The sequence below is a fragment of the Phocoena phocoena genome, chromosome 10, assembly GCF_963924675.1.
Source record: "Phocoena phocoena chromosome 10, mPhoPho1.1, whole genome shotgun sequence".
Taxonomy (NCBI): Eukaryota; Metazoa; Chordata; class Mammalia; order Artiodactyla; family Phocoenidae; genus Phocoena; species Phocoena phocoena.
Genome location: NC_089228.1, coordinates 23,684,541 through 23,705,470, shown reverse-complemented (window position 1 = coordinate 23,705,470; position 20,930 = coordinate 23,684,541). Strand labels below are relative to the sequence as shown.

General features: G+C 40.0%; 1 protein-coding gene across 1 annotated transcript in view; it reads left to right on the top strand.

Moving 5' to 3' along the window:
• The window catches only part of SLC25A26 (solute carrier family 25 member 26), a 143,313-nt gene that overhangs the window by 113,980 nt on the left and 8,403 nt on the right, over positions 1-20,930 (top strand). Inside the window, exon 7 of the mRNA XM_065885387.1 lies at positions 18,273-18,342. Coding sequence (XP_065741459.1) covers positions 18,273-18,342 — 70 coding nt within the window. The remainder of the gene's footprint in view (positions 1-18,272; positions 18,343-20,930) is intronic.

Here is a 20,930-nt window from a genome sequence, read left to right as displayed (position 1 = left end):
TGTCTGTAATTGAAGACCACCCAAGGCACTGTGGGAGCCAGCCCCTCCGACTCCCCAAATCATGTCATTTCACTACCTCATTTCTTATGTTTTCTTTTTTTTTTTAATAGTACATATGCTTACAAAAAAGATTTAGATGGAAGAAGACTAAACACCATAAAGAGGAGGGGAAGCAAAAGGGGTAGATCATCATATCCAGAACCTCTGAGAAGATCATTTTCCTTTAAGATTTATATTGAGTTTGGAACTTTTCTAGTAGCCCAACAAGAAGAGAAACACGATAGATTACATGGTTCTCTTATCTGACAAATAACCAAAGCTTATTATTTCATGTTGTCCCTTGGCTTTGAATACCCTGTGTATATGGCTGACTTGCACGTTTAAAGCTCTGTCGTGGACCACTTGCTCTGAGTTACAGCCTCACATGACCAACTTCCTAGGTGACACCCTTACTCAGGGTGTCTCAGGGGAACCAGCTCAGAACAGAACACTTGGTTTTTATTCCCCTTCTCCCCAACCTGTTCCTTCCCAGGTGTCTCCTTCTCCGTAAGTAGAACACATGTCTGTTGCTTGCTAAAGTAGAAACTTAAGAATGACTCCACAGTTCTCTCTTTCCCTCATCATCCAGCCCATCAGAACAGTCCACTGTTCTTTTTTTTTTTACATTTATTTTTATGTTATTATTCATTTTGGGCTGCGTTGGGTCTTTTTTGCTGCGTGCGGGCATTCTGTAGTTGCGGAGAGCCGGGGCTACTCTTCGTTGCGGTGCGCGGACTTTTCATTGAGGGGGTTTCTCTTGCTGCGGAGCACGGGCTCTAGGCGTGTGGGCTTCAGTAGTGGTGGCTCGCGGGCTAGAGCACAGGCTCAGTAGTTGTGGCGCTCGGGCTTAGCTGCTCTGCAGCATGTGGGATCTTCCCGGACCAGGGCTCGAACCCGTGTCCCCTGCATTGGCAGGCGGATTCTTAACCACTGTGCCACCAGGAAAGTCCCCAGAAGAGTCCACTGTTCTGATTGAAGCCTCTAACTCATCTCTTGTGCCACCAGGAAAGTCCCCAGAAGAGTCCACTGTTCTGATTGAAGCCTCTAACTCATCTCTTGCTTGAGTTGCCACGTTGGCCTCTCCAATGGTCTCTCTGATTCCATTCTTGCTTCTCTAAAATATCTTCTCTTCACAACAGCCAGAGTGATATTTTAAAGAAACAAATCAGATCATACCACTCTCTGCTAAAAGCCTTCAGTGACACCTCTTTGAAAGAAGAGTAAAATCCAGAGTTTAAACTGCGGTTGACAGGGTCCCGTGTCATCCGCCCCTCCTACCTCACCGACCTTATCCCACAGCACCCGCCCACTACACTCCAGCCTCCCCATGTCCACGTCCTGCCCTGCAGTCTGGCTAGCCTCCCTCTGTTCTGTTTGGACTCGCCAGGCTGCTCCTTACCCGAGGGCCTTTAAGTTTGTTGTGCCCTCTGCCAGAAATATTCTTTATTCATTTATTCTACACATTGTTACTGAGTACCTACTATGTGCCTACGGCCTGGGGAATATAGTGATCAACAGGGTTGACAAAAATCCCTCATCAAGCTTTCACTCTGGCTCTTTCCCTAGGCTTTTCTCACGTCCAAATCTTTCTTGTTCTTTAGTCTTGGATCATGTCACTTCAGAGAGGCGTTCCCTGTCCACCCATCTTTAAAGTAGGACCTTCCCATCTTCCCTGCTCAGTAAACACAGCACGTGTTTATTTCCTTTGTAGCATTTAAATAGTTTATTTAGTTATGCACTTATTGACGCCCAAATACTTATAAAAAACACGTCGTGTGTTGAGCAGATATATGCCAGGCACTGTGCCGAGGAGTATGTTATATGTTCCTTAGCATCTTATTCACGTGACGTACAACTCAGAGAGACAGGTCCTGTTGTCATCCCCACTAAAACAGGGAAACCAGGGCTCAGAGAGATTGTCTTCCATCTGTCCAACTAAGTCCTCAGTTTTCTGTCCAGTACCCTTTTACTGTGTTAACATTGTTTTTATTACTACAGTCATGATCACTAATAATCATAACATGTAGCGTTTCTCAGAGTTACAGTGTGCCCAGCACTGTGCTAATCACTTTCCATGGATTATCGCCTGTTAATCTTCATGGCAGTTCTTTGAGGTGGGTGCGCTTACCGTCTTCATTTTGCAGATGTGGAAGCTGAAGAAGAGTTTGAGTGCCTTGCCCAAGGCCTCAGGAACACTCAGTGTTAAGGGGTACATCCAGGATTTGAACCCAGACAGTCTGACTCCAGAGTTGATGTCCTTAATTATTTTACACATAACTTGGCACATAGCGGACAATATCTTTAAGAATGTCGTTGCTGTTTCATATGTTCAAAGGTTGGTAAAAAGTTGAGGTGGTTGTATTATATCTAATCAGCTTATTTCAGGCATTTCTGCAAATTGTGTTGATTCTTTAACTTGATGACATAAAACTTAAAAGCCCTGGCTACCATATTTCTTAGACCAGCCTCCCTTCCTCCCCTCCCCCAACCCATCCCCGGTTCTGCTGTACTTGGGCAAGGGTGAAACAGTGTTTGCTTCAGGAAGGAGTCAGCTCCGAGGGACTGACATGGGGGAGCACAGTTAGTTTATGGGGATGAGTGGAGCCAGGCTACATTTCCCGCGTGTTTGTGTTTTAATTTCTTGTAGGACTTGGCTTTTTGGAGGAAGAAACTTTGTCTTCTGATCGTTTATATTCTTTGTAGTTCTGACTTCTACACAGCAGGTGTTGATGACTATTTACTAATTGTTTGGAGGTTAGCATTCTTTCTTTTTCAAGGTCAAAGCAAAGTTGGGTAGCTGTATACATTAACCGTTTTATTTAAAAGTAGTTTCTTTTAGAAGTATGATGACAGCTCTAACATACAGATGTATTCTCACTGAGCCTTTGGCAAACAATACACGTATTTTGAAAGGATATGATAAAATTTCCTATAAGAATGTCAGATTTGTTCTAGTGTCTGAATATATAGAGAAGTGTAGAGAATTATTAAGAATGCTGCCAGGTCTAAGTAGTTTTGCTTCTAGCCACAAGGTGTTACAAAGTTGCAAAGCAGTAACTAGAAGAAATGCAAACCTTAACCTCAGATGCAACGTTTGAAGCAAAATGAAAATAAAATCAGTTTGGTTATGTACAATTTTCACATTATGCTGATGATTTTCTAAAATGAAATCATAGCTTTGTAACAGAAATCAGGGGCCAGTGGATTATCATTTCAGTTATAGGACAATGTATAAAGTCAATACATTTTAGAAGTCTTTTAAACAGCCAGTACTTTATAAAAACTATATTTTTATTCAAATTGAAGGGTAACTCGTTTATTGTTGTTGATTCTTATTTTTTAAATTAATTAATTTTTGGCTGCATTGGGTCTTCTTTGCTGCATGCAGGCTTTCTCTAGTTGCAGTGAGCGGGGGCTCCTCTTTGTTGCAGTGCGTGGGCTTCTCATTGCGGTGGCTTCTTTTGTTGCGGAGCACAGGCTCTAGGCGCGTGGGCTTCAGTAGTTGTGGCTTGTGGGCTCAGCAGTTGTGGCACACGGGCTTAGTTGGTACGCGGCATGTGGAATCTTCCTGGACCAGGGCTTGAACCCATGTCCCCTGCATTGGCAGGAGGATTCTTAATCACTGTGCCACCAGGGAAGTCCTGATTCTTATTTTAATGATAGTTAAAGTGTCTTTTATCACTCCATCCGCAACACTCTCCCATACCTTTAGTATATGAACAAAATGACAGTAATTTAGAAGGTGCTCATGCTCACGGTCTCCACTGCACCATTTCATGAGACTGGGACAATCTGGTATCTGCACAGACATGTTTGATCAGAACATAGATTCCTGTGAAGGCATATTAAAGATTGAGAAGGGAATGATAACAGAGTAAAAATGATTGTGTGTGATTTTTACTGCACTGTTTGTCCCCTAAATTAAATACAGCATGTCAAGATGGAAGAAAACTCCTAAAAATAAGAGCAAAATATTTTATTTCCAGATCACCAGCAAAGTCAGAGTCTGAGATGCTGATCAGGATTTTAGCAAAATGTCATTATAATGAAGCAGACATCTTTTTTTAACAATTTAAAAAATATGAGAACTTTTGAATTCTTAAAGACAGATGGTTAAAAAGAGATGGCAAAGAAAACTAAGTAAGGACGGAAGGATGTGTAGCAAAGCCTGACAGGATGGATGGAAAGGGTGTCACTTCTGAGGCTCTGGATCCTTCTCCCATCTCCTCCTTTGGACCAGTGTACTCAGCTGCCTGGCGTCCTGCTGTAGTTACAGTTGTGAAGCCAAAGCAGTAACAACACCTAATATGTTCCTTGCAGGTTCCATTACTTTCAACCGAGTTAAGATTTAACCTTGCCTCTTGGGTCCCACAGGCTAGTGGGTTAGGGTCCTTTGTCAAAAAACAATAAAGTGCACACCAGGATTCCTCCTTTGTCATCTTCTTTTGGATGTTTCTCTTCTGTTTATGCAAGGTTGTGAGCAAAATGAGATAAATACGCTCATTCAGATACAACATTCCTGTGATGAATCAAATTGACTTTTTTTGGCTGAGACAAAGTATGAGAAAGGAATTAAACACACTTCATTTTAATCAGATTATCAAACAAATATATATTAAAAAGCACTTTTAATTAATTTATTTTTTAAACATCTTTATTGGAGTATAATTGCTTTACAGTGATGTGTTACTTTCTGCTTTATAACAAAGTGAATCAGATATTCATATACATATGTTCCCATATCTCTTCCCTCTGGCTTCTCCCTCCCTCCCACCCTCCCTATCCCACCCCTCTAGCTGGTCACAAAGCACCGAGCTGATCTCCCTGTGCTATGTGGCTGCTTCCCACTAGCTGTTTTACTTCTGGTAGTGTATATATGTCCATGCCATCCTCTCACTTTGTCACAGCTTACCCTTCCCCCTCCCCATGTCCTCAAGTCCATTCTCTAGTAGGTCTGTGTCTTTATTCCCGTCTTTCCCCTAGGTTCTTCATGACCTTTTTTTTTTTCTTCGATTCCATATATATGTGTTAGTGTACGGTATTTCATTTTCTCTTTCTGACTTACTTCACTCTGTGTGACAGACTCTAGGTCCATCTGCCTCACTACAAATAACTCAATTTCGTTTCTTTTTATGGCTGAGTAATATTCCATTGTGTATATGTGCCACATCTTCTTTATCCATTCATCTGTTGATGGACACTTAGGTTGCTTCCATGTCCTGGCTATTGTAAATAGAGCTGCAATGAACATTTTGGTACATGACTTTTTGAATTCTGGTTTTCTCAGTGTATATGCCCAGTAGTGGGATTTCTGGGTTGTATGGTAGTTCTATTTGTAGTTTTTTTTTTTTTTTTTAAACATCTTTATTGGGGTATAATTGCTTTACAATGGTGTGTTAGTTTCTGCTTTACAACAAAGTGAATCAGCTATACATATACATATGTTCCCATATGTCTTCCCTCTTGCGTCTCCCTCCCTCCCACTCTCCCCATCCCACCCTTCCAGGCTGTCACAAAGCACCGAGCTAATATCCCTGTGCCTTGTGGCTGCTTCCCCCCAGCTATCTACCTTACTACGTTTGTTAGTGTGTATATGTCCATGACTCTCTCTCGCCCTGTCAAAACTCACCCTTCCCCCTCCCCATATCCTTAAGTCCGTTCTCCAGTAGGTCTGCGTCTTTATTCCTATCTTACCCCTAGGTTTTTCATGACATTTTTTCCCCTTAAATTCCATATATATGTGTTAGCATACGGTATTTGTCTTTTTCTTTCTGACTTAGTTCACTCTGTATGACAGATTCTAGGTCTATCCATCTCATTACAAATAGCTCAATTTCATTTCTTTTTAAGGCTGAGTAATATTCCATTGTGTATATGTGCCACATCTTCTTTATCCATTCATCCAATGATGGGCGCTTAGGTTGTTTCCATGTCCTGGCTATTGTAAATAGAGCTGCAATGAACATTTTGGTACATGACTCTCTTTGAATTTTGGTTTTCTCAGGGTATATGCCAAGTAGTGGGATTGCTGGGTCATATGGTAATTCTATTTGTAGTTTTTTAAGGAACCTCCATACTGTTCTCCACAGTGGCTGAACCAATTCACATTCCCACCAGCAGTGCAAGAGTGTCCCCTTTTCTCCACACCCTCTCCATACTGTTCTCCATAGTGGCTGTATCAGTTTACATTCCCACCAACAGTGCAAGAGTGTTCCCTTTTCTCCACACCGTCTCCAGCATTTATTGTGTCTAGATTTTTTGATGATGGCCATTCTGACTGGTGTGAGATGGTATCTCATTGTAGTTTTGACTTGCATTTCTCTAATGATGTTGAGCATTCTTTCATGTGTTTGTTGGCAGTCTGTATATCTTTGGAGAAATGTCTATTTAGGTCTTTTGCCCATTTTTGGATTGGGCTGTTTGTTTTTTGTTATTGAGCTGCATGAGCTGCTTGTACATTGTGGAGATGAATCCTTTGTCAGTTGCTTCATTTGCAAATATTTTCTCCCATTCTGAGGGTTGTCTTTTGGTGGTGTTTATGGTTTCCTTTGCTGTGCAAAAGCTTTGAAGTTTCATTAAGTCCCATTTGTGCACTTTTAAAAAATGCCTATAATGATGCCCAGTTCCTTTGGAGATATAAAACTGTGCTAGTCTTTGATTTCCAGGGAGCCATGTACAGATTCACATGTAGTCTCCTTTAAAAAATGGGGAGAAAAGGAGTTAGCTTTGTTTCTGTTTGTCCTTTAGACCTGCTTCCTGGGTATTCTTGAGTGTTTTTGGTGTCAGTTTAGTATGTCTGGTGTAAATATGCGATAGGATACTGTTAGTGCTGCTCTGGTTTCACTCTGTCATCCCTGGGTGATCCTGGCCCTCCTTCCAGCTGAACCTCAGTCAAGCCTTTTAACTGTCTCCGCCCAGCTCACTAGAAGGCCTTGTCCAGTTAAGTAAATGTTCATCCTTGAGCTGGAACCTGTTAGCTGTTCCTGGTTTATACGGTTCTTTCCTGAGCCACAAAGGACAATTTGGGATTATGTTGTCTGGCCAGTTGATGTTTTCCTCCTTCTCTACACAAGGGTAAAATTATCCAACACTACTTACATTATAGGTATTCATATCGGTTCCAAATATTTGCCTGCCTTCTATGTATAAGGAATTGTGCAAGGCCCTGTGAGACTCCAGAGGTGAAGGTAATGAAGTCCCTATCCTGTTGAATCAGGGGTCAGATGAGCGAGTTTTTGCAGGTTAATGAAAAGAAGTGAGTCCTTATTATACATATTTTTTGGTACTTTTGAGGATAGTGGCTTGTCAGTGTACCTGATTCTGGATAAATGGAGCTTGTTAGTGTAAGTCCCCCAGTTCTTCCATTTGAACCATTTTTATAAAAATCTTTTAAAAAGATTGTTACATACTTAAACATAGCAAACCAAGTGTGTCTTTCCAGGCAGAAGTATTAAAAGTAATCACACCTTTTCTTGTTGACTTAAAATTTGTATCACGAGCATCAGTTATAGTAATAACAGTTACTCAGTTTAGATACCTTTTGCCCCTACCCAAACTAATAAAAGACATCAAACCACAGATCCAGGAAGCTTAGACAGCCCTCCAATCAGAATAAATACCTAGGCACACATATCCAAAAATATTACTTTGTAATTGTAAAACCTAAATATTACTAGGCAAACTCAGCATTTGAGCCCATCTTACGTTTGCTCAAGAATAAATGAAATTTCTTATATTGGGTTGGCCAAAAAGTTGATTTGGGTTTTTCTGTACCATCTTAAGGAAAAACCCAAAAGAAGTTTTTGGCCAACCCAATATTTACCAGCACAATCATTCATTAAAAAATTTCTTACGAACTCTTATCATCGGTTTAAGAGGAATCCATTTTAGCCCTTTAACCACTTGCCTATATCGCTCCAGCCATGGTAGGGCAGAAGTGAACGCTTACTTGTGGTTCCCAATTGTATTCATTATTCTTTTCATTTTAAAACTTTGCTTTGGAAATCCCATATTTATTTATTTATAAAAATTTATTTTTTTATTTTTTTAAACTTTTGCCTGCGTTGGGTCTTCATTGCTGCCTGAGGGCTTTCTCTAGTTGGGGTGAGCGGGGGGCTACTCTTTGTTGCGGTGTGTGGGCTTCTCATTGCAGTGGCTTCTCTTGTTGAGGAGCACGGGCTCTAAGCACGCAGGCTTCAGTAGTTGTGGCTCGCGGGCTTAGTTGCTCTGCAGCATGCGGGATCTTCCCGGACCAGGGCTCGGACCTGTGTCCTGTGCATTGGCAGGTGGATTCTTAACCACTGCGCCACCAGGGAAGTCCTGGAAATCTCTTTTTTTGTCTGTGGTACACGGGCCTCTCACTGTTGTGGCCTCTCTCGTTGTGGAGCACAGGCTCCGGATGCGCAGGCCCAGCGGCCATGGCTCACAGGCCCAGTTGCTCCGCGGCATGTGGGATCTTCCCGGACCGGGGCACGAACCCGTGTCCCTTGCGTTGGCAGGCGGACTGTCAACCACTGCGCCACCAGGGAAGCCCTGGAGATCTCTTTTTTCAAGTCATGTTTGTATATAAGTACTTCACAGAGAATTCATTAATGTAAATTATAAATGTAATTTTATTATTCAGTTGTTAATTGAATAATAAAATTATAGGCAGCTGTTGCTTTAACTATGTTTTTTTTTTTTTTTTGCGGTACGCGGGCCTCTCACTGTTGTGGCCTCTCCCGTTGCAGAGCACAGGCTCCGGACGCACAGGCTCAGCGGCCATGGCTCACGGGCCCAGCCGCTCCGCGGCATGTGGGATCTTCCCAGACTGGGGCACGAACCCGTGTCCCCTGCATCGGCAGGCGGACTCTCAACCACTGCGCCACCAGGGAAGCCCTAGCTATGTTTTAAAGTGGATGTACCAAAGCTATACAATAGCTTGATCACCTACAGTATGGAGGGCAGTTGAGTGAAATTAATCATCTGCTGTCTTTAATGTGTTCTGAAATTCTGGTACTAGACAGACAGCAGTGAGACCTGCACAGAGGATTGTTTTTCTGTTGTGTTAAATGAATTATCATCATTTATTATGATGTCAGTCATGTGGAACTGAGGAGACGATTCAGCACAGATACCTACTAAGGTACCATAAAACTCATGGGGTAAAGTGTTGTAATCTTACACAATTGCAAGCCACCTAACTACTTCTGAGTACAACAACTGAAGAAGTCCCAAAGTTAAGTTTCCCTGCACTGAAGCCACAACGCTTATTTTCAGTTTGTTGTTCGTTCATAAGACAACCATGCACATTTGGGTGGGTCTTTTAAAGTAACAAAGCCTTCTCTTCATGCTGTACTTGAAAGACAACTTGGTTCAGGCTTGGACTCCCAGCCATTTCCTAGTATCGGGCCTGGTGTTTGCTTTCTGTCCTCTGAATGAATACTGGTGCTAATAGCTGTAACCCTGGCGGGGGTGTGTGTGGAGGAGCCTCGAAAGCCTTCTTCCTCAGATGGCCCTTGAGCTCTGAGTGAAGGATCACTTGGGAAATTAGAACAATCTGATTGTTTTTGTAGCGCCACCACTAAAATATTCAGGATTCCTCATAATATCCTACTGGATAATAGAAATATCATTAGTTGAAAAATAAATCAGGCCTGATGTTTAAAATTCACACACCTTTAAACAATGTGAATGGTGAAATTCAATTAAGGTCTGTATCTTAGGAGTATTGTACCTATTTTCATTTCCTGTTTTCATCATTATACTTGGGTTATGTAAAATGTCAACAGTAGAGGAGGCTGGGTAAAGGGTGTATGGGACCTCTACTATTTTTGCACATTTTCTGTAAGTCTAAAATGATTTCAAAATGAAATTTTCTAAATAAGCTACTAGAAATCGTTTCCAGTCATCCTATGTTAAGGAAACTTTCCTCAAGAAAAACCGCAAAAGGGAAACTAAGAACATTTCTGACTGCCATTCTCGTTACTTGAAATGTCTCATTTACATGAGATATAAGCAAATGTGCATGGATTCATCTGAAAATTTCGTGTTTTATTTGAAAAGAAAATGGAAACAGGACTTGGAATAGTGATAAGTAAGCAAACACCAAGTAAAGTATGGCTGCCTGCTTTTTTTAGTCTTAAAAGCTCTGTCACATCAGTTGAGACCCAACACTGTGGTTCTTCATGTTTGGGCCTCCTTTCTGCCCTCCCCCTGCAGTCATTTACTTGCTTTTACAGGAATGATCATTAGACCTCTGTGGCAATGGAAATACTTATTTAGGTTGAGAAGTTACGGCAATTTAAAAATTTTGGGTGTTGAGACAGGGCCTTAAAAAAAATCCTCCATTCCAAACCCACATGATTTATATACATTTATTGACATCAAAATATTTTCTTTAATAACTTGCATATTATATTGTAGCTTCCGTAAAAGTTGAGCTGTGTATCGAGGAAGCTTATAAATGTTGCTTATATACTATTCTGTCTACAAGGCACATGGCTTTGAGGGGACTGTAAAAATCAGCTTCAGTTCCCCCACTTTCGATCTGTGTGACCTCAGGGAAGTTACTTGACAACTCTTAGTACCACCCTACACCTGTGTGTCTGGATAATAATACACACCTTTCAAAATTAAATGAGAAATGTGAAATCTTTTGCATAGTTTCTGGACCATGCTAGGTACTCAGCAAGTGGTAAGTAATACTGTCAATAGCAGTCATTCAAACTGTTGTCTAAAGTACATTTTTATTCCATTTTCTAATCTACTCTTAAATTATTTAAAGCTAATAAACAATAATATTACACTTCCTGTGAGTAATCTTTCCTGTCTTTTTTTTGTTTTAACATCTTTATTGGAGTATAATTGCTTTACAATGGTGTGTTAGTTTCAGCTTTATAACAAAGTGAATCAGTTATACATATACATATGTTCCCATATCTCTTCCCTCTTGCGTCTCCCGCACACCCTCTCTATCCCACCCTTCTAGGTGGTCACAAACCACCGAACTGATCTCCCTGTTCTATGCGGCTGCTTCCCACTAGCTATCTATTTTACATTTGGTAGTGTATATATGTCCATGCCACTCTCTCACTTCATCCCAGCTTACCCTTCCCCCTCCCCATGTCCTCAAGTACATTCTCTACGTCTGTTTCGTTATTCCTGTCCTGCCTCTAGGTTCATCAGAACCATTTTTTGTTTTTTTTAGATTCCACATATATGTGTTAGCCTATGGTATTTGTTTTTCTCTTTCTGACTTACTTCACTCTGTATGACAGACTCTAGGTCCATCCACCTCACTACAAATAACTCAATTTCATTTCTTTTTATGGCTGAGTAATATTCCATTGTATATATGTGCCACATCTTCTTTATCCATTCATCTGTTGATGGACACTTAGGTTGCTTCCATGTCCTGCCTATTGTAAATAGAGCTGCAGTGAACTTTGTGGTACATGACTCTTTTTGAATTACGGTTTTCTCAGGGTATATGCCTAGTAGTGGGATTGCTGAGTCGTATGGTAGTTCTATTTTTAGTTTTTCAAGGAACCTCCATACTGTTCTCCATAGTGGCTGTATCAATTTACATTCCCACCAACAGTGCAAGAGAGTTCCCTTTCCTCCACACCCTCTCCAGCATTTATTGTTTGTAGATTTTTTGATGATGGCCATTCTGATTGGTGTGAGGTGATACCTCATTGTAGTTTTGATTTGCATTTCTCTAATGGTAAGTGATGTTGAGCATCCTTTCACGTGTTTGTTGGCAATCTGTATATCTTCTTTGGAGAAATGTGTATTTAGGTCTTCTGCCCATTTTTGGATTGGGTTGTTTGTTTTTTGATATTGAGCTGCATGAGCTGCTTGTAAGTTTTAGAGACTAATCCTTTGTTGGTTGCTTCGTTTGCAAATATTTTCTCCCGTCCTGAGGGTTGTCTTTTTGTCTTGTTTAAGGTTTCCTTTGCTGTGCAAAAGCTTTTAAGTTTCATTAGGTCCCATTTGTTTATTTTTGTTTTTATTTCCATTTCTCTAGGAGGTGGGTCAGAAAGGATCTTGCTCTGATTTATGTCACAGAGTGTTCTGCCTGTGTTTTCCTCTAAGAGTTTTATAGTGTCTGGCCTTACATTTAGGTCTTTAATCCATTTGGAGTTTATTTTTGTGTATGGTTTTAGGGAGTGTTCTAATTTCATTCTTTTACATGTAGGTGTCCAGTTTTCCCAGCACCACTTATTGAAGAGGCAGTCTTTTCTCCATTGTATATTCTTGCCTCCTTTATCAAAGATATGTGCGTGGGTTTCTCTCTGGGCTTTCTGTCCTGTTCCATTGATCTATATTTCTGTTTTTGTGCCAGTGCCATACTGTCTTGATTACTGTAGCTTTGTAGTATAGTCTGAAGTCAGGGAGCCTGATTCCTCCAGCTCCGTTTTTCTTTCTCAAGATTGTTTTGGCTGTTTGGGGTCTTTTGTGTTTCCATACAAATTGTGCAATTTTTGGTTCTAGTTCTGTGAAAAATGCCATTGGCAGTTTGACAGGGATTGCATTGAATCTGTAGATTGCTTTGGGTAGTATAGTCATTTTCACAGTGTTGATTCTTCCAGTCCAGGAACATGGTATATCTCTTCATCTGTCTGTATCGTCTTTAATGTCTTTCATCAGTTTCTTATAGTTTTCTGCGTATAGGTCTTTTGTCTCCTTAGGTAGGTTTATTCCTCGGTATTTTATTCTTTTTGTTGCAGTGGTAAATGGGAGTGTTTCCTTAATTTTTTCCTGTCTTTCCAGCCAGTTTTTTGTTGATCACAATCCTCCAGTTCCTCCATATATGTGAACAAATATGTAATTTCAAAATATTTTCATAATTCATGTACAGTACTTTTTACCAGCCAGTTTTCTTATCATTACCCTTGTTGCTTAATGAATTTAAAGTTGCCCCCAAATGAATCATTTGTAAACAACACTCATCTTTTTAGCTTGGTCTCAGTATTCTTTTTCCAAAGTTCTATATTCAGACAATTCATTATTAAAAAAAATTACAAACCCATATTATTTAAAGCAAGTTGCTTTGGACATTGACAGAGTTTGTTCATTCACTTGAATATTCTAATATCATTCTAGTAAAACTTACCTGTATTTGGAAGTGAAGTGTCTTATAAATACCTTCTGTCTGCTGTCAAAATAGCTGTAACCTATAGATCCAAGTCCAAGTATGTATATACTCTGTACCTACCTGTTTAAACTTTGGTAAGTTACTTAACTTCTCTGAGCCTCAACTTTCTTGTCTGTAAAACGAGGATAAGGTAGCACATACCTTAGAAGATTGTGGTTAGGATTTCATGAGTTAATGTATGTAAAGTGTTGGGTACCTGGAGCATAGTAAGTTCTGTGTGTTTATTGTGGTTGCTGTTATAATCGTTACTTCTCTTATGCGGTGTTTGCCATGGAATTTTCTCACTTGAATCTAAATCTTTTGGTTATAGAGATTTTTGTTTAAGATATTTATTAGTATCCTTTTCTAATACAAAATGATTTCCTCATATGTTTTTAGGCTAAATTGTTCTGGCCAGGTGATATGCTTATCTTTGGAGATTCTATTTTTAAATTGTGTCTTCAGCCATTAGAGTCTGTTTTGATCCAGTGTTTTACTTCCCTTGGCAACCAGTTTTTTTCCTTACTGGATTACAGCAGGCACCTCTGTGAAGCCTTCTTTGTCACTTTCTGTTATAACCCTCTTCTGCCTTCACTCTACTCCCATCCCATATTAGACCTGGGGACTGCGGTCTTTTTTCCCTTGACCTTATACTGCCTGAATCCTAGTAGGTATTGAGTAAATGTTGAATTTATGAGTTACATAGTATCTTTGATTTTTTTCTCCTGTATGACATGTAGTGCACATCTTATTATTTGTTCTTTATTACTGCTTAAAAACTCAGCATTATTCGTAGTATTTTAAGTTTGTTTGGAGTAAACTTTGGCTCTCTGGAACCCTTGAAGCTACCAGTAGAAACTGAAGATGACGTCATTACCAAAATGACTATTTTATGTTTTGTATCCTTTTTCTAAAAAGTCAGCAAAGTAAATAATGGTGTTAAATTTGGCATTAGCCTGATAAAATACACATTTTGCCATCTTTAAAGTAAAAAGCTGCTGTTCTACTGATTTGCTTCTTATGCTGTCTTGAGTGCTTATAAGAGCTCTGGAGAAAAAAATGTTTTCTACACAGATATACTTGCAAACATTAGAGCATTTACTGAAAAAATACCAAATACTCTGCTTAATGCCAAGATTATCTTTAGAAAGCTGTTTGTGCTAAAACTTTTTTTTAGCTCATCTACTTCCACAAGTAAGGTTACAAAAATCTTTTTGATAGCTGCACTCTTAGTCCAGTGATTTTAATAAATACACTTTCCAAGTAACTGTTCTCATTAGTTAGGTGGAAGGAAATGTTGGAGCCCTCAGACACCATACATCATTATATCTCTAACTTGTTAGGTAGTTTCCATAGTTAGGTGACTGACTTAAGAAAAGTTGACAAACAGGGCCCTACATGCCTTGGTTTGTTTATATGGCATCTTCTCCATTTCTTTAGCAACTTACTCAACCTTCCAGGTGTATTTTCGGTGGGGAAGTATTGAGAGTAGAAAATTAGTACTAGGTTTGCTGTTCTTCTTTCAGTTGTGGTATATTTGATCATCCATAAAAATGTCATGCCACCATCAGCAGGTCATTATACTATTCTAACCGTTGTAATGAATATATTCAACAGGGCTAATTTCTAATAGTCTTCATCCTTATTGCAGTACCTGCCATTATGCTAGACATCCTATCCAGTGCAGTAAGGCAAGAAAAATAAATAAAAGGCAATAATCCAAATTGCAAAGGAAGAAGTAAAACTGTTTATTCACAGACAGATGATCACTGATGTAGAAAATTTGATGGAAGCTCCATAGAAGCTACTAGAGCTGATACATTTAGCAAGGCTGCAGAATACAAGATCAGTATGCAAAAGTCAGTTGTATTTCTACATATTAAGCAACCAGAAACTGAAATTTAGAGGAAAAAAAAGCAGTACCATTTACAGTAGCACCAAAACATATGAAATACTTAGGGATAGAATTGACAATACAAGTGCAAGACCTGTATACTGAAAACTGCAAAACATCGTTGAGAGAGAATAATGGAGCCCCAGGGCTTCCCTGGTGGTCCAGTGGTTAAGAATCCGCCTGCCAGTGCAAGGAACACAGGTTTGCGCCCTGGCCCGGGAAGATCCAACATGCTGCGGAGCAACTAAGCCCTTGTATCACAACTACTGAGCCTGAGCTCTAGAGCCCACAAGCCACAACTACTGAGCCCATGTGCCACAAGTACTGAAGCCTGCGCGCCTAAAGCCCATGCTCCACAACAAGAGAAGCCATGACAGTGAGAAGCCCGCTCACCGCAACGAAGAGTAGCCCCCGCTCACCACAGCTAGAGAAAGCCCACGCACAGCAACAAAGACCCAACACAGCCATAAATGAATGAATGAAAATAATGGAGCCCCAAGTAAATGGAGAGATGCACCATGTTTATGGGTCAGCAAACTCCATACTGTTAGCACCTCCGTTCTCTCCAAAGTGATTGATAGATTCATTGCAATTCAAATCAGAATCTCAGCAGGCCGGACTTCCCTGGTGGTGCAGTGGTTAAGAATCTGCCTGCCAATGCAGGGGACATGTGTTTGAGCCCTGGTCTAGGAAGATCCCACATGCCGCGGAGCAGCTAAGACCGTGAGCCACACCTACTGAACCTGAGCTATGGAGCAGCTAAGACCGTGAGCCACACCTACTGAACCTGAGCTCTAGAGCCCACGAGCCACAACTAGTGACCCTGCACGTCTAGAGCCTTTGCTCCGCAACAAGAGAAGCCACCACAGTGAGAAAGAAGCCCATGCACAGTGATGAAGAGTAGCCCCCACTCACCCCGCAACTAGAGGAAGCCTGTGCACAGCAACAAAGACCCAAAGCAGCGAAAAATAAATAAAAATTAATTAATTGAAAAAATCTCAGCAGGCAGTTTTGCAGGAATTGATAAGCTGATTCTAAAATGCTTACAGAAGTGCAAAGACTCTAGACTAGTCTGAAGGACTTTGACAAAGAAGAAAGTTGGAGAATTAACACTACTTGAACGCAAGATTTATTATAGAGGTGTAGTAGTCAAAAAAGTATTGAATTGGTATCAAGATAGATGTGTAGATTAGAGCAAAATAGAGTCCAGAAATAAATCCACACATATATGGAGAATTGATTATTGACAACAGTGAGAAGGCAGTTCATTGCAAAAAGGCTAGTCCTTTCCAATTGCTGGAACAATTACATATCCATGTTTAAAAAGAAAACAAAACAAAAGAACTTCAAACCTCTTAGCATACATAAAAATCAACTTAAAATGGAAGATCTAAATATCAAACCTAAAGACAAAATTTCTAGAAGAAAACATAGATGAAAAATCTTTGTGGTCTGAGTTAGGTAAAGATTTCTTAGATAAGTTACCAAATGCAAGATCTGTAAAAGGATAATTTGCACATCAAAGTTAAATATTGTGTTCTTGGATAGACACTGTTAAGAGTATGAAGAGACAAGCCACAGACTAGGAGAAAAGAATTGCTGGTGACCTATAGCTGGACTATATAAAGAACTGTAAAACTCAATAATTACAAAAACAGACAACCCGATGAAAACGTGCAAAACTTTTGAACAGACACTTCACTAAAGAAAATATATTCTGGATGGTAAAAAAGTACATGAAAAGGAGCTCAGCATCATTAGTCATTAGGGAAACACATATTAAAACCACAATGAAACGCTACTGCATACCAATTAAAATGGTTAAATTTTTAAAATACAATACCAGGTGTGGGAAAGGATGTAAAGAAACTGAAACTGGTCTAAATGTAAAATACGACCACTTTCTAAAACAATTTGGTAGTTTCTTAAGAAGTATACATCCATATACCTGCTATGTGGTCCAGCTATTTCACTTCTAGGTATTTTCCCAAGAGAAATGAAGGCCTGTGTCCATACGAAAACATGAATATAAATGTTCATAGCAGCTTTATTTGTAATAGCCCAAAACTGGAAAAATCCCAAATGTCTGTCAATAGGCAAGTATATAAACAAATAATGATACAATGGAATATTACTTAGCAATTAAAAAGGGGTGAACTATTGATATCCATACTAACATGAATGAATCATACAGAAATTCTGAAGGAGAGAATTCGAGTTAAAAAAATGAATGTATAATTACAGTTATATAAAATTCTACAAAAGGCAAACGAATGTAGAGTGACCGATCAGATTGTTTAGGGGTTGGTAAGGAAGGGCAGGAAAGGGGGATGACAAAGGGACCCGAAACTTTTTTGGGGTGATGGTGATGATTTCACATGTATGTCTATCAAAAGTTACCAAATCACGTACTTTAAATACGTGTAGTTTATTGGATATCAGTCATACCTCAATAAAGCTAAAAACAAAAATAAAGAGTGCAGGCTCTGCTGTTAGAAAGCCTGGGTAAAAGAAGGATAGTAACAGGACCCAACTCTCAGGGTTGTTGTGAGGACTGTGGGTTTTGATGTAGGGCCTGACTCGGTGCTCTTCACCATTTGATATGGCTGTATTTTATCTTCTACTAAATCATAAACTCTCAACAAGCAAGGCACCACGTCTCTGCCATCATTTTGCCTGGTTTGAAACTCAGCACGAGTATTTATTTGTGTAATCCTCAACGTATTACAAAAACGGCAAAAAGCATTTTGACGAACTTTACGTGGTTCAATAATAGAATTAGCGTCCTTCAAACATGTACAGCATGGGTAAAGATTGAAAAAAGAACTGTGGAATTTGGTATACACTGCTCTGGCCTAATTTGTGAATTATGGTATTTATATGTTTAGAATTATATGGGAAATACTTAAAATGTTACCTTGTCTTAAAGATATACCTTTATTTTTATACGTGTATGTAAATGTGTGTATATGTGTGTGTCTATCACACATATTCCCTGAAAATGGTTTCCTTTGGGCACTCTAACGTAGCTGTCACCCTCGTTTCTTTGACTTATTTTAGAATGCAGTTAAGTCCTTGGGAAAATCACTTATGTCATCAGTGAGGAATGCCACCAAAATAGCTTCTCACTTAAGTTCCCATCCCCAGAGCTAACCCACGGGAGGTTCCGATAAATTCAAATATTTAATAACTTGTATTTTTCTTTCTCCTCAAACACAGGCCCTCTGGTCCTGGAGGCAGGATCATGTGGTGGATTCTTGGCAGTCAGCAGTCTGTGGAGCATTTGCAGGTGCAAAGGATTATATTATACTGGGAAAGACCAAAGAGGGGGAGAAAAATGTGAAAATATTAACTGTGCGAAAACAACATTCTTCAGAAATTCCAGATTGTTTGGAAGAAGAGAGTCCCACTAGTTGTTTGAGAAAAGAGAGTGTCTTAGGGGAAAAAAAAAAAAAAAAAAAAAACTGCTAAAAAGGTGTCTGCCTGAAAGACAGCCAATTTGTTTTTGACAAATTTTTTCTTTTTATTAAAGCCTTCACTCAGGCCCTTGGATTATCTGAAAGATGATTTAGCAAGGCCTCTGTGGGAAGAGACTGGCTGTGGGTGCAGCTGTCTGCCTTGAGCACTTCTTGGGGGGGTTTAGGCGATTTTTGCAGAAGGCAGTGATTCACGGTCCATGTGACATGTTTGACAGCGCCGTAGATTAACTGGTGTCAGGAGAGCGGAGGCTGCTCCACAACTTACTGAAGGCTAAACTGCATGGTGTAGAAAATATGGAGATCTAAACAAAGAGCAGAGTGACACTATGCAATGTCTATCCATCACTTGGTCATATGCATTTTCCAGTGAGGTTTTAGTGAGAACTCAGAAACTGGAAAGAATTTAAAAAGTAAAAGGTGTAACAGTCTAAAAGAGAAATACATTTTGTTGCAAATAAAGGTGAGTGAGAATTATGGTTGAAATAAATCGAAACGGAAATTTGCCAGCAAATTGTAAACTGCTGGTTTTGATGTGAAGCCAGTAAACTGACAGATAATGCGGGCTTAGGGTACCAACCTTAGTAGAAGATAATTCGTTTCCAATTTGTTTAATGGTCGTTGGGTGGGTTTTTAGTTGTAGTGATTAGGAAAACAGAAAGCATACATTTTATAATTAATAATTGGACCCATCTGACTTATAGAATTGATAATCCAAAATAAGACTCTTGCCTCTAGATATGAAGCCAGCTCAGATTGCTTATGACGGGTAATTGTTTCCACATGATCCACAGTCATTAGCTGTGTTAAATGGGGACGTGGTCTTGATTCACTTGCCAGTGGTCAGGAGTCTTTACTCCCCAGTCCCTAAGAAATGTGTGTTTCTGTGGACTCCCTTCTGGGTCCTGGGCACAAAGTGAGCATTCTGGAAATTGAGTCATCCTGGATAAGGAAGGCCGGTTCTTAAAGTTAACATACTATAAAACGTCTGAGTGTTGAAACAAATATATATATTCTCTGGTCCCTTCCCTTAAGTAGCTAATTCAAAGATTCGCTTGCAAATATGCATTGTTCCTATTAAGGACACGTGCGTTCATTACAATTCCTTTTTCTGAATAATGCTGTGTAATAGGCACTAAGTACTTAGTTTAGTCAGGGGGTGGAAGCCGGGGAGAAACTTGGTATCAGACCCCCACTGTTTGGCGGGATCCTGTGGCCCTCCTGAGGATGGCCCTCCTGAGGATGGCCCTCCTGAGGATGAGGAGTGCAGCAAGCCCCACTGCCCTCCAGGGACAGCGGGGAAGCTGGGATGCGGGGCAGGGAAGGGATTCGCCCAGAGAGCCTCCGGATCCAGTGCTGGCTGACCTGTCTGAATCATACGGCTGTCAAACCTCTGTTCTATCCCCAAGTAAGGAACGAGACTTTGGGGCCTTATTGAGCACCCGTTTCCTTACCTGTAATGCAGAAGCAACCCTCCCTCTGTTAAGGAGTTGTTGCTGGGATAGGTGCGATAATGTGCGTTAGAACTGCGTTTACGGAGTTTATTTCAATAAAAACAACCAGCACCCAGGAAATGAAAAGCTGTCATCATCACAGTAATTCATATTCTTAATTGCATAGAAAAAAATAACACATTAATAAAGTTACTATACGTAATCATCACCTCTAGTAGGGTGTAGATTTAAAAACTACTCCAAGACAATTATCTTATTTTTTCAGCTGAGGTTCTGATAGGAATTTGCCCAAGGTCTGCAGAAAATCCATTGTCAGTACATGTACATGTATTTAACAAAAGATAAAGTAAAATAAATAGACTTCGTGTTTAGTTTTGAAATTTTAGTTGGTACAAATGTTGATCCTGAGGAACAAGGTTACTCTTTTAAAACCTTTCTGAAAGATAAACGTAATGGGAAAATATTTCAGATTGTGAGAAAGCAACATTCTGTAAGAATTTGCTGCAAGATTGTACACTGCACAGTATAGAGAAATGACTAATGACTAGTCATCTTGGGCAGCCCCTAGGATCTGACATGCTTACCGGCTGTACTTTCAGACGTTTTTGCCTTACATGGCCACAGAGGCAGTGATAAAACTTGCCCTATAAACCAGAAATCTGATTTCTCATCCCTGTGTGCTTTTCCAAGTTTAACCTGGTTGAATCATTGTAGACGAACCACTCTCTGGCCATCCTTGGCACTCTTCGGTGCCCATGCTTGCTTTATAAACCACTTGGCACAAATATCCAAAAATGTCCCTGGAGATTGGAGGTGTTGATGGCTCGTCATGCTCAGAAATTCCCTTGGCTTCTGGTCAGGGGTTAGACTGGGGGTGGGGAAACGGACTTTGCCAGCTTCCCTACTTCAGGTTAACTTCCAAACATAAAACCATCATTCAGTCTTAA